General features: G+C 46.8%; 1 protein-coding gene across 1 annotated transcript in view; it reads right to left on the minus strand.

Moving 5' to 3' along the window:
* Positions 1-15128, minus strand: part of ASPG (asparaginase) — a 162820-nt gene that overhangs the window by 52621 nt on the left and 95071 nt on the right. The window contains exon 9 of the mRNA XM_063947436.1: positions 13673-13786. Within this exon, the coding sequence (XP_063803506.1) occupies positions 13673-13786 (114 nt within the window). The remainder of the gene's footprint in view (positions 1-13672; positions 13787-15128) is intronic.

Raw genomic sequence — 15128 nt, forward strand, 5'->3', positions numbered from 1 at the left:
TTGTTCGCTCGCTAGCTGCTTTTAGCAGCATTGCACACGCTAAGCCACCGCCTATTGGGAGTGAATCTTAGCTTTGCAGAATTGCGAACGAAAGATTTGCATAATTGCGAATAGAAATTTCTTTGCAGTTTCTCAGTAGCTCGGGACTTACTCTGCCACTGCGATCAGTTCAGTCAGTTTCGTTCCTGGTTTGACGTCACAAACACACCCAGCGTTCGCCCAGACACTCCCCCGTTTCTCCAGCCACTCCCGCGTTTTTCCCAGAAACGGCAGCGTTTTTCCGCACACACCCATAAAACGGCCAGTTTCCGCCCAGAAACACCCACTTCCTGTCAATCACACTCCGATCACCAGAACGATGAAAAATCCTCGTTATGCCGTGAGTAAAATACCTAACTTTTGTGTAAAATAACTAAGCGCCTGCGCTCTGCGAACCTTGCGCATGCGCAGTAAGCGACTAATCGCAATATAGCGAAACTCAGCAACGAGCGTACAACTCGGAATGAGGGCCTATATGTGTCATTATTTGTATAAGGGCATTAATAATGTGTAACATATGTGTAAGGGGCACTATGTATGTCATTATGTGTTTAAGGGCACTAATAATGTGCGGCATATGTGTAAGGGACATTATGTGTGTAATGTGTATAAGGGGGGTAATTCCAAGTTGATCGCAGCAGGAATTTTGTTAGCAGTTGGGCAAAACCATGTGCACTGCAGGGGAGGCAGATATAACATGTGTAGAAAGAGTTAGATTTGGGTGGGTTATTTTATTTCTGTGCAGGGTAAATACTGGCTGCTTTATTTTTACACTGCAAATTAGATTGCAGATTGAACACACCCCACCCAAATCTAACTCTCTCTGCACATGTTATATCTGGCCACCCTGCAGTGCACATGGTTTTGCCCAACTGCTAACAAAATTCCTGCTGCGATCAACTTGGAATTACCCCCAAGGGCATTAACAATGTGTGGCATATGTGTAAGGGAAATTATGTGTATAAGGGCATTAATAAGGGTTGGCATAATGTGTAAGGCGCATTATGTTTATAAGGACATTAATAATGTGTGTCATATGTGTAAGGGGCATTACTGTGTGGTATGTGTATAAATGCATTACCAATGTGTGGCATTATGTGTATAAGGTGCTCTACTGTGTGGCATAACATAGAAAGGGCACTACTGTGTGGTCTAATGTGAATAAAGAGCAATATGGTGTGGTGTAATGTGAATAAGGAGCAATATGGTGTGGTGTAATGAGAATAAAGAGCAATATGGTGTGGTGTAATGTGAATAAGGAGCAATTCAGTATGATATGTGAATGAGGGGCACTACTGTGAGAAGTAACGTATATAAGGTAAATTGGTACTACTGTGTGATGTAATGTAAATAAGGCACACTATTGTATGATAAATTGTGAATAAAGTTGCACTACTGTGAGGCATAATTTGAATTGGGGGTACTATTGTGTGGCCATGCCCCTTGCCAGCAAAAACACACCCCTTTTTGGGCTGTGCGCCGAATGTGCACATTGTTCTTATTTAAATTACAGGGGGTAGGAAAACAAAAAAAAGGACTGCTATGGGTGGGGGGTGATGGTGCTGGGAAAGGGTGCAGGGTCAGAGGCAGAACTAGCGGTGGTGCTAGGGGGCACCAGCCAAAATCTTGCCTAGGGCATCATATTGGTTAGGGCCGGCTCTGGAGAACCTGCTTTCATCTGTGAACCCACACAAGTGGCTCAGGTGGTGGTATTTCTTTGGGGGGCTGCACAGCCCTCCATGTGCTCGCCAGAGGTAGCCCGACTGCCATTAGGTACCGAGATGAGATCCTCAGACCCCTTGTGAGACCATATGCTGGTGCGGTTGGCCCTGGGTTCCTCCTAATGCAAGACAATGCTAGACCTCATGTGGCTAGAGTGTGTCAGCAGTTCCTGCAAGATGAGGCATTGATTCTATGGACTGGCCCGCACGTTCCCCAGACCTGAATCCAATTGAGCCTATCTGGGACATCATGTCTCGCTCCATAGACCAACGCCACGTTGCACCACAGAGACTGTCCAGGAGTTCGCGGATGCTTTAGTCCAGGTCAGGGAGGAGACCCCTTTAGGAGACCATCCGCCACCTCATCAGGAGCATGCCCAGGCGTTGTAGGGAGGTCATACAGGCACGTGGAGGCCACACACACTACTGAGCCTCATTTTGACTTGTTTTAAAGGACATTACATCACAGTTGGATCAGCCTGTAGTGTGTTTTTCCACTTTAATTTTGAGTTTGACTCCAAAGACCTCCATGTGTTAATAAATTTGATTTCCATTGATATTTTTTGTGTGATTTTGTTGCCAGCACATTCAACTATGTAAAGAACAAAGTATTTAATAAGAATATTTCATTCATTCAGATCTAGGATGTGTTATTTTAGTATTCCCTTTATTTTTTTGAGCAGTGTATTTATTGGCAGGCAACCTACTTCCTGGGTCCATTGCCCCTGAAAACACAACCTTCCTGACACTGCTCCCCAGCCCTGGAGACTGGCATCTGTTGTCAGAATTTCCCAATCTGATATCCAAAAGGATCTCCCCTTGTCCAGATGGGATGTCTGTAGCCACCAGGCTAATGACCTTCTTACTTCTATCGTAAGAACCATAGTCTGCGTTTTTATCGTCTGATGCAACCCCAGAAGCTGCAGAGGCCTGGATTGGAACTGTGCATACTCCACCATGTTGAATGTTGACATCAATCCCATCACATGCTTTGCTACGTGAATGGATACCTTTTGATTGTGTAGCAAGTCCTGAATCCTTGACTGAACCTTGGATATCTTGTTCAGAGGTAAATTTACTCCCAGAAGACTTGAATCCAGCACAGCCCCCAAGTGAGTCATCCGCTGTGACGGAACCAGAGACTATTTTGCCCAATTTATGAGCCACTCGTGTCTGTTGCAGATGAAACAGAAGCAATTTCTGAGACTGTGCCAGGATTAAAAGATCGTCGAGGTATGGAAAAATTCTTATCCCCTGCTGGTGGAGATAAGCTGCCATTACCACCATAATCTTGGTAAATACTCTGGGGGCTGTGGCTAACCCAAAAGTTAGGGCCTGGAACTGAAAATGCTGTTGGAGGATAGCGAACCTGAGATAACACTGATGGGACAGTGCTATATGAACATGTAGGTAAGCATCCTGTATATCCAGGGATACCATATAATCCCCTGGCTCCATGGCCAAAACGATGGAACGTAAAGTCTCTATATGAAACCAAGGTACTCAAATGTATTTGTTCTGCACTTTGAGATGGAGAATGGGCTGGAATGACCCATTTGGATTCTGAACTAGAAACAGGTTGGAGTAAAAACCCTGTCCTCGTTGTGAAGGAGGAACTGAAATGACTACTCCTAACTGAAGCAATTTCTGAACTGCCTCTTGCAAAGCCCTGGCCTTAGCCTCTAACCGAGACGGGCTGGCACAAAAAAAACCTTTGAGGTGGGTGCTTCTTGAAGGCAAAAGCATACCCAAGAGATACCGCTTCTTGTACCCAGACATCTGTTGTAGACTGCTGCCAGATCTGTGCAAACTGAAGAAGTCGGCCCCCCATCCTTGGATCCCCCAGGTGGAGGCCCGCACCATCAGGCTGATGGCTTATTATCTGTTTTACCAACCGATCCTCTGGTAGCCCAATGCTTTTTAGTCTTACCAGACTTGTTGCATTGGGACTGACTGCCATTACTTTTTCCTTTAGCTTTTCCTGGAGACCGAAAGGGCCAAAAAGATGGAACTTTAGGTTTGAAATTGTATGTGAAAGGAAACTTTACCTTCTTGGAGTCTGCTTCTGACTCCAAAATATCTGTCAATTCTTTACCAAAAAAGAATATCTCCAGAAAAAGGCACAGATTCCAAAACCTTCTTAGATTCTGAATCAACTTTCCACGTACGTAGCCAAACTGCTCTGCGAGCAGCTATTGTTGGAGCTAATGCCCTGGAGGAAATAGTACCCATATCCAGAGCCGGCCCTAACCAATATGATGACCTAGGCAAGATTTTGGCTGGTGCCCCCTAGCGCCACCGCTGGTTCTGCCTCTGACCTTGCACCTCTTTCCCAGCACCATCACCCCTCGCCCATAGCCGTCCTTGTACCCCCTATATTTTAAATAGGGACAGTTCGCACATTTGACGCACAGCCCAAAAAGGGGCATCTTCTTGCTGGGAAGGGGCATGGTCACACAATAGTAACCCCAATTCCAATTACGCCACACAGTACTGCAACTTTATTCACATTTTATCTTGCGATAGTGTCCATAATTCATATTACATCCCACAGTAGTATCACTTTACCTTATAAACGTTACTTCTCACAGTGGAGCCCCTTATTCACATTACATCACAGTGAATTGCTCCTTATTCACATTACACCACACCTTATTGCTCTTTATTCGCATTAAACGACACAGTAGTGCCCTTTCTATATTCAACGCCACATAGTAGAGCACCTTATACACATAATGCCACACATTAGTAATGCATTTATACACAATTCCACACAGTAATGCCCCTTACACATGAGACACATTAATGTCCTTATAAACATAATGCGCCTTACACATTTTGACAACCTTTATTAATGCCCTTTTACACATAATGTCCCTTACACATATGCCGCACATTATTAATGCACTTATACACATAATGACACACATAGTGCCCCCTACACATTTGTTGCACATTATTAGTGCCCCTATACACATAATGACACACATACAGTAGTACCCTGTTACACATATGCCGCACATTATTAATGCCCTTATACACATAATGACACACATAGTGGCCCTTTACACATATGTTGCACATTATTAATGCATTTTTACATGACACATAATGCTCCTTACACATATTCCGAACACTACTGCACAACCAACACACTCACATGCACACAGCACTCACACTGCCAGTAACACTGTGACCTCTGCCTCTGCTTGGATACAGATGTGTCCTCACAAATCTTGCATCAATGCTAACGTCGGGCATCTTTTTTTTATGAAAATGCATCTTATTTGCATTGCTAAGTGGCTAGGATGCACAAGCAGCTTCTGCTGATTAAACTGATATGCAGCATGCCTATATACTGTGTGAGACTGTGGCTGTATCTGCATATGAAATGCTACATACCGCATATCATTTTAATCAGCAAAAGCTGCTGATGCCCCTAGGCATATCAAATGCCCTAGGCAATTGCCTAGTTTGCCTATGCCTATGGCCGGCTCTGCCCATATCCAATGCTGCTTCTTCCAAGAATATTGCAGCCTGTTTTATATGGGACTTTTGCTAACTAGATGCTATTGAAAAATCCCCCTCCAATACATCAGCCCAGGCAGCCACTGCCTTTGCCATCCAAGCTGAAGCCATGGCTGGTCTTATGACTGCCCCAGAAAGGGAAAAAATTGTTTTTAAAAAAAACATCCACTCGCCTATCAGTGACATCATTTAATGATGTTGAAGGCAAAAGGTAAAATAAGAATTTACTTACCGATAATTCTATTTCTCGTAGTCCGTAGTGGATGCTGGGGACTCCGTAAGGACCATGGGGAATAGCGGCTCCGCAGGAGACTGGGCACAAAAGTAAAGCTTTAGAACTACCTGGTGTGCACTGGCTCCTCCCCCTATGACCCTCCTCCAAGCCTCAGTTAGGATACTGTGCCCGGACGAGCGTACACAATAAGGAAGGATTTTGAATCCCGGGTAAGACTCATACCAGCCACACCAATCACACCATATAACTTGTGATCTAAACCCAGTTAACAGCATGATAACAGAGGAGCCTCTAGAAAAGATGGCTCACTACAGCAATAACCCGATTTTTTGGTAACAATAACTATGTACCAGTATTGCAGACAATCCGCACTTGGGATGGGCGCCCAGCATCCACTACGGACTACGAGAAATAGAATTATCGGTAAGTAAATTCTTATTTTCTCTAACGTCCTAAGTGGATGCTGGGGACTCCGTAAGGACCATGGGGATTATACCAAAGCTCCCAAACGGGCGGGAGAGTGCGGATGACTCTGCAGCACCGAATGAGAGAACTCCAGGTCCTCCTCAGCCAGGGTATCAAATTTGTAGAATTTTACAAACAAATTTGCTCCTGACCAAGTAGCTGCTCGGCAAAGTTGTAAAGCCGAGACCCCTCGGGCAGCCGCCCAAGATGAGCCCACCTTCCTTGTGGAATGGGCTTTTACAGATTTTGGCTGTGGCAGGCCTGCCACAGAATGTGCAAGCTGAATTGTACTACAAATCCAACGAGCAATAGTCTGCTTAGAAGCAGGAGAACCCAGCTTGTTGGGTGCATACAGAATAAACAACGAGTCAGATTTTCTGACTCCAGCCGTCCTGGAAACCTATATTTCCAGGGCTCTGACAACGTCTAGCAACTTGGAGTCCTCCAAGTCCCTAGTAGCCGCAGGCACCACAATAGGTTGATTCAGGTGAAACGCTGAAAACCACCTTAGGGAGAAACTGAGGACAAGTCCTCAATTCCGCCCTGTCCGAATGAAAAATCAGATGAGGGCTTTTACAGGATAAAGCCGCCAATTCTGACACGCACCTGGCCCAGGCCAGGACCAACAGCATGACCACTTTCCATGTGAGATATTTTAACTCCACATATTTAAGTGGTTCAAACCAATGTGACTTTTGGAACCCAAAAACTACATTTAGATCCCAAGGTGCCACTGGAGGCACAAAAGGAGGCTGTATATACAGTACCCCTTTCACAAACGTCTGAACTTCAGGGACTGAAGCTAGTTCTTTTTGGAAGAAAATTGACAGGGCCGAAATTTGAACCTTAATGGACCCCCATTTCAGGTCCATAGACACTCCTGTTTGCAGGAAATGTAGGAATCGACCTAGTTGAAAATTCCTCCGTCGGGGCCTTACTGGCCTCGCACCACGCAACATATTTTCGCCAAATGCGGTGATAATGTTTTGCGGTTATATCTTTCCTGGCTTTGATCAGGATAGGGATGACTTCATCCGGAATGCCTTTTTCCTTCAGGATCCGGCGTTCAACCGCCCTGCCGTTAAACGCAGCCGCGGTAAGTCTTGGAACAGACAGGGTCCTTGCTGGAGCAGGTCCCTTCTTAGAGGTAGAGGCCACGGATCCTCCGTGAGCATCTCTTGAAGTTCCGGTTACCAAGTCCTTCTTGGCCAATCCGGAGCCACGAATATAGTGCTTACTCCTCTCCATCTTATAATTCTCAGTACCTTGGTTATGAGAGGCAGAGGAGGGAACACATACACTGACTGGTACACCCACTGTGTTACCAGAGCGTCTACAGCTATTGCCTGAGGGTCCCTTGACCTGGCGCAATACTTGTCGAGTTTTATAAACATGTGGAAGACTTCTGGGTGAAGTCCCCACTCTCCCGGGTGGAGGTCGTGTCTGCTGAGGAAGTCTGCTTCCCAGTTGTACACTCCCGGAATGAATACTGCTGACAGTGCTATCACATGATTTTCCGCCCAGCGAAGAATCCTTGCAGCTTCTGCCATTGCCCTTCTGCTTCTTGTGTCGCCCTGTCTGTTTACGTGGGTGACTGCCGTGATGTTGTCCGAATGGATCAACTCCGGGTGACCTTGAAGCAGAGGTCTTGCTGAGCTTAGAGCATTGTAAATGGCCCTTAGCTTCAGGATATTTATGTGAAGTGATGTATCCAGGCTTGACCATAAGCTCTGGAAATTCCTTCCCTGTGTGACTGCTCCCCAGCCTCTCAGGCTGGCATCCGTGGTCACCAGGACCCAGTCCTGAATGTGCGGCCCTCTAGAAGATGAGCACTCTGCAACCACCACAGGAGAGACACCCTTGTGCTTGGTGACAGGGTTATCCGCTGATGCATCTGAAGATGCGACCCAGACCATTTGTCCAGCAGGTCCCACTGGAAAGTTCTTGCGTGGAATCTGCCGCATGGGATTGCTTCATAGGAAGCCACCATTTTTTCCAGAACCATCTCATTGATGTACCGAGACTTGGCTCGGTTATAGGAGGTTCCCGACTAGCTCGGATAACTCCCTGACTTTCTCCTCCGGGAGAAACACCTTTTTCTGAACTGTGTCCAGGATCATCCCTAAGAACAGAAGACGAGTCGTCGGAATCAGCTGCGATTTTGGAATATTGAGAATCCAATCGTGCTGCCGCAACACTACCTGAGATAGTGCTACACCGACCTCCAACTGTTCCCTGGATCTTACCCTTATCAGGGAATCGTCCAAGTAAGGGATAACTAAAATTCCCTTCCTTTGAAGGAGTATCATCATTTCGGCCATTACCTTGGTAAAGACCCGGGGTGCCGTGGACCATCCATACGGCAGCGTCTGAAACTGATAGTGACAGTTCTGTACCATAAACCTGAGGTACCCTTGGTGAGAAGGGTAAATTGGGACATGAAGGTAAGCATCCTTGATGTACCGAGACATCATGTAGTCCTCTTCTTCCAGGTTCGCAATCACTGCTCTGAGTGACTCAATCTTGAATTTGAACCTCTGTATGTAAGTGTTCAAAGATTTTAGATTTAGAATCGGTCTCACCGAGCCGTCCGGCTTCGGTACCACAACAGTGTGGAATAATACCCCGTTCCCTGTTGCAGGAGGGGTACCTTGATTATCACCTGCTGGGAATACAGCTTGTGAATGGCTTCCAAAACGGTCTCCCTGTCAGAAGGAGACATCGGTAAAGCCGACTTTAGGAAACGGCGAGGGGGAGACGTCTCGAATTCCAATTTGTACCCCTGAGATATCACCTGAAGGATCCAGGGGTCTACTTGCGAGTTAGCCCACTGCGCGCTGAAATTCATTGAGACGGGCCCCCACCGTGCCTGATTCTGCTTGTAAAGCCCAGCGTCATACTGAGGGCTTGGCAGAGGCGGGAGAGGGTTTCTGTTCCTGGGAACTGGCTGATTTCTGCAGCCTTTTTCCTCTCCCTCTGTCACGGGGCAGAAATGAGGAACCTTTTGCCCGCTTGCCCACGAAAAGACTGCGCCTGATAATACGGCGTCTTCTCATGTTGAGAGGCGACCTGGGGTACAAACGTGGATTTCCCAGCTGTTGCCGTGGCCACCAGGTCTGAAAGACCGACCCCAAATAACTCCTCCCCTTAATAAGGCAATACTTCCAAATGCCGTTTGGAATCCGCATCACCTGACCACTGTCGTGTCCATAACCCTCTACTGGTAGAAATGGACAACGCACTTAGACTTGATGCCAGTCGGCAAATATTCCGCTGTGCATCACGCATATATAGAAATGCATCTTTTAAATGCTCTATAGGCAATAATATACTGTCCCTATCTAGGGTATCAATATTTTCAGTCAGGGAATCCGACCACGCCAACCCAGCACTGCACATCCAGGCTGAGGCGATTGCTGGTCGCAGTATAACACCAGTATGTGTGTAAATACCTTTTAGGATGCCCTCCTGCTTTCTATCAGCAGGATCCTTAAGGGCGGCCATCTCAGGAGAGGGTAGAGCCCTTGTTCTTACAAGCGTGTGAGCGCTTCCACCCTAGGGGGTGTTTCCCAACACACCCGAACCTCTGGCGGGAAAGGATATAATGCCAATAACATTTTAGAAATTATCAGTTGTTATCGGGGGAAAACCACGCATCATCACACACCTCATTTAATTTCTCAGATTCAGGAAAACTACAGGTAGTTTTTCCTCACCGAACATAATACCCCTTTTTGGTGGTACTCGTATTATCAGAAATGTGTAAAACATTTTTCATTGCCTCTATCATGTAACGTGTGGCCCTACTGGAAGTTACATTTGTCTCTTCACCGTCGACACTGGAGTCAGTATCCGTGTCGGCGTCTATATCTGCCATCTGAGGTAACGGGCGCTTTAGAGCCCCTGACGGCCTATGAGACGTCTGGACAGGCACAAGCTGAGTAGCCGGCTGTCTCATGTCAACCACTGTCTTTTATACAGAGCTGACACTGTTACGTAATTCCTTCCAACAGTTCATCCACTCAGGTGTCGACCCCCTAGGGGGTGACATCACTATTACAGGCAATCTGCTCCGTCTCCACATCATTTTTCTCCTCATACATGTCGACACAAACGTACCGACATACAGCACACACACAGGGAATGCTCTGATAGAGGACAGGACCCCACTAGCCCTTTGGGGAGACAGAGGGAGAGTTTGCCAGCACACACCAGAGCGCTATATATATATACAGGGATAACCTTATATAAGTGTTTTTCCCCTTATAGCTGCTGTATCTTTAATACTGCGCGTAATTAGTGCCCCCCTTCTCTTTTTTAACCCTTTCTGTAGTGTAGTGACTGCAGGGGAGAGCCAGGGAGCTTCCCTCCAACGGAGTTGTGAGGGAAAATGGCGCCAGTGTGCTGAGGAGATAGGCTCCGCCCCCTTATCGGCAGCCTTATCTCCCGTTTTTCTATGTATTCTGGCAGGGGTTAAATTCATCCATATAGCCCAGGAGCTATATGTGATGCATTTTTTGCCATCCAAGGTGTTTTTATTGCGTCTCAGGGCGCCCCCCCCCAGCGCCCTGCACCCTCAGTGACCAGAGTGTGAAGTGTGCTGAGAGCAATGGCGCACAGCTGCAGTGCTGTGCGCTACCTTGTTGAAGACAGGACGTCTTCTGCCGCCGATTTTCCGGACCTCTTCTGTCTTCTGGCTCTGTAAGGGGGCCGGCGGCGCGGCTCTGGGACCCATCCATGGCTGGGCCTGTGATCGTCCCTCTGGAGCTAATGTCCAGTAGCCTAAGAACCCCAATCCACTCTGCACGCAGGTGAGTTCGCTTCTTCTCCCCTTAGTCCCTCGATGCAGTGAGCCTGTTGCCTGCAGGTCTCACTGAAAATAAAAAACCTAAAACTAAACTTTTCACTAAGCAGCTCAGGAGAGCCACCTAGTGTGCACCCTTCTCGTTCGGGCACAAAAATCTAACTAACTGAGGCTTGGAGGAGGGTCATAGGGGGAGGAGCCAGTGCACACCAGGTAGTTCTAAAGCTTTACTTTTGTGCCCAGTCTCCTGCGGAGCCGCTATTCCCCATGGTCCTTACGGAGTCCCCAGCATCCACTTAGGACGTTAGAGAAATGTAGATTTTAGCACTAATCGAATCACATGCATATCTATTTTAGGAGCAACCTCCCCTTTTAAACAATCCCCGGCTGTAAAAGGATAACTGGAATTCCATTTCTTAGGAATTCTAAACTTCTTATTGTGCGAAGCCCAAGCCTCCTCCTCCTCTTCGTATGCCGAAGTAGAATTAAACTTTCAACCTTCGCTGAATCCTCATCCGAACCATGTTTAGCCTGTAAGGATGAAGATTTACTTACCCCCGGCTTATCAGCCTGTTTCTTTTGAGAGGCAGCTGCTGGAAGTGATACACCACAGGTGAGAAGCTGCAAGTAATGGTTAACCTATCCCCGGTACAGGAGTTGGAGGAATTGTCCTTTCAGCTATACTGGATAAAGGGGGTAATTCCAAGTTGATCGTAGCAGGAATTTTTTTTAGTAGTTGGGCAAAACCATGTGCACTGCAGGGGAGGTTAGATTTGGGTGTGGTGTGTTCAATCTGCAATCTAATTTGCAGTGTAAAAATAAAGCAGCCAGTATTTACCCTGCACAGAAATAAAATAACCCACCCAAATCTAACTCTTTCTGCACATGTTATATCTGCCTCCCCTGCAGTGCACATGGTTTTGCCCAACTGCTAACAAAATCCTGCTGCAATCAACTTGGAATTACCCCCAAAGTCTGTGCAAACACAGCCCAAGGTGGATCAACCTGCACCTGAATATGCCTTGTATTTTTCAAGAGACCCTGGTGAATGCTAAAATAATTTGCACACAAACCATCCTGAACCAGATCCTGAGAGGTTAACACCAGCTTTGCAAGACAAACATGATATGAGTGTTGGTGTTGCTGTGAGTGTATCTTCCTCACCTTTGCCGCTCTTAGACATGATAAATAATCAGACACTTCCACAGTGTACTACGCAATTTGTGACTGTAATCACTTTAAGATTTTTAAAGTGACCTACAATCCGACCCTACCCATGCACCAGCATTGAGGATCGGAATAGAAAAAAACCTGACAGAATTATAGTAAAGTCAGCAAACACACTAGCAGTCAGTCACATGTTATACATTAGTATAATAAGCAATATGAGCACATCATCAACTACAAATACATATCAAGTATGTAGGAGAAAATATTACTGAACCATGTTTAAACAGATCTACCGTATTCAGACGCATAGCGAAAGAAACAGTAATAATATGCAATAGGCACTTATCTAACGATTCATACTCAAAAGGTAGATAGAGACTTAGTGCTGTATTACCCGTACTCAATACAGTGGGATACAGGGAGACTCACCCGGCAACCAAGACCCATCAATACATTTGCGAACGCTGAGTGTATCCAGACGCTACTAGTGTACACTGCCGCTCCATGAACCTATAGTGAACACAGACGCACCAGTCACACAGCCGCCTATGCTGTGACTGGGTCCCCTTCGCGTACAGACGGAAGCGGGGAAACAGTTCATGGCGGGAGACTCGGAAGAAACTGGTCATGAACCGGGGGGAGGGGCGACCAGGAGAGCGTCTGACTCCCCACTGCTGACATCAACCCTAGGGATCGCGGCCTCACACTATTTCTGGAGCCTCTGATCCCTAAGGCCTAGCGCTGGTGCACCTGAGGTGGCAGCCGCATCAGCTGTTTGGTAGTCTCCTCCCAAAACAGTGCGGCTGTGTCCGTATTCCCCTTCTAAGCGGAACAGATGCCTTACCTTCTCCCCGTGCTCCAGCCACAGCCTGGTAACGTCTGCTGGATCTGCTAGTACATCCGACACAGACGCCTGCCGAAACAGCACTGTACTCGTGGGTAAGCGTTGTCGCGACCCGGCGGAGAGTTGTTGGAGCGACGCTTTCTAAGGTACGTATAAGAGACTTTTTAGAAAGAACACTTAAGAAAAAAACAGTAAGACTATTAAAATAAAACAAGAAAGCTTATGGCTGCTAAAAACCAGCAGCCCTCTGACTATGGTCCGGCTTCTGCCGCACCAAACAAAAAACTGATTTGCCTGAGCCAGGAGACAGGGATATATGAACGGGCCCGTTGCATGCTGGGAGGCCAAAAAGCTTTGACCGACTGGTGCAAATCCGCTGTCGCTTCATCATATCCCAATGTTATCCTGTGGATAACCTGTGGTCCCTGCTGGAGAAAGAATAATTTAAGGACCAAAAATAAATAAATAAATAATAAATAAATACACACACACACACACACACACACACACACACACACACACACACACACATACATCCATACATACACATACACAGTATATACACATACGTACTTTGCATATATATGAAAACAGAATGGGGTTGCATACTTCCATATAGCATGGGTCCCATAGGGAAAACGGTGTTGTAGATTAGCAGCAAAAGGCATCAGTGCATTACACAAGGCGGGGGAAGACATTTTGTGGGCTGAACTAATTTTCCTGAAAACTCACTGGTGACTCAAGGTACTGATAGTTAAAACACACAAAATGGCTGTCTCTGCTGTGTACTGAAAAATCAGGTCTAGGTTATATAATTATCAAGCCATAAATATGAGCTCGCAAACACACAGTGGAGATCGGTTTACCTGTTTCTTCTGTTCCAAGGTGAGGTGGGTTTTACCAAGAACATAGGATAGTTTTGCCAATGCGGCTTCTGGAGTCAGATCACAACCTGGTATGACTCCCACAACAGTAAGAGCCTGAATGAAAAACAGCAAGAGGAAATTAGGGCCATATTTCACCTCAACAAAACTTTATATCATTCACCAGGTGTGAAAACTTGGAAATATTGTTTAGGTTTTGTTCACACTGTTCCATGCACACAGTAGAGGATCTTGCCACGGGCAAGCAGGATTTTTGCCCGGGGTGTCGCTGTTCAGAGGGGGCCACCGCAAGATCCGCTACTGGTGCCGTGCCGTACTCAATGATGTCATCGCGCACCACACGGAATTGTGGGAGCGGCCATAGACGCTAGAGGTCATAATTGACCTCTAGTGTCTTTGCAGTGCTATGGAAGAGGCGTCATGAGGTCTCTCCCATAGATCCGAGGAGTGGCGCCGGCGGACGGAGATGGAGGACAGCAGCAGTTGGGAAGCATGAGCGGGGATGGCATTTATTTATTTTTTTGGTAAGCGGCGCTATTAGTGGCACAGCTACAGGGGGAACAACTACTGGGGGCACAACTGACCACGCCCCTTCCCCATAAAGCCACGCCCCAATTTTTGGGACGCACGCCTACAGCGCGCACTAGGGCGCCACATGGTCTAGAACCGGCCCTGCATGCACAGAATATAAGGCATTACCCAGCTGTACAAAAGATATGTAATAATGCCTGATAGGAAATGTGGTTTGCTTATGGTTAAAGCTCTTGCTCCCATGGGGACTATTTCTTCAGATGTACAAAGTTTATAATCTAGATTAGAGTTCTATAAAAGAATGATACTTTTAAAATATGTGCCTAATTCTGAGGTGGGAGTAAAGCAAGTACCTCTGCACCTTGGCAAACCATACTGCGCTGCAAGGGGTGCAAATACATTTATTATGTTTGCATGCAGGGTAACTACCCGCTGCTTCTGCATGTTGCCCACAAAATACTGTGCAGCATTATTTTTATATTGCAATTTACATTTGAGTATGGACCTGGGGCAGATTGGGCCACCAGGATAGTGGGTAAGATCCCACCTGTCTGGCCCAACTGCCGAGTCTGTCGGGCCGATTCCTAATCTACCCGACTGCAGCACTTTCAGGATTTGCGCTCCACTGCGGAATGCAAACTGGAAGCAGACCTCTGCTCTGGCTCTCTGGCACTTACGTGTGCCTTTAGCCTGAGCAGCGGCGTGGCATTGGCGGGATTGGGCCAGTGGGGCACAATAGGCTAATCAGCCCTAATGGAGGGGTGAAAAGGGAGGCAGGCTCTGTCTAACCTTTGCTATGATTTCCCTACCTTAACCTACGGTGATCTCTGGTAGTTTGCAGGTTGCTCCCTTTGCTGCTTGCCTGTAGCCGGGGACTGTGCGTCTGACTTTTCAATGTTGCTTTTAT

This window comes from Pseudophryne corroboree, chromosome 12 (assembly GCF_028390025.1).
Source record: "Pseudophryne corroboree isolate aPseCor3 chromosome 12, aPseCor3.hap2, whole genome shotgun sequence".
NCBI classification, from domain to species: Eukaryota; Metazoa; Chordata; class Amphibia; order Anura; family Myobatrachidae; genus Pseudophryne; species Pseudophryne corroboree.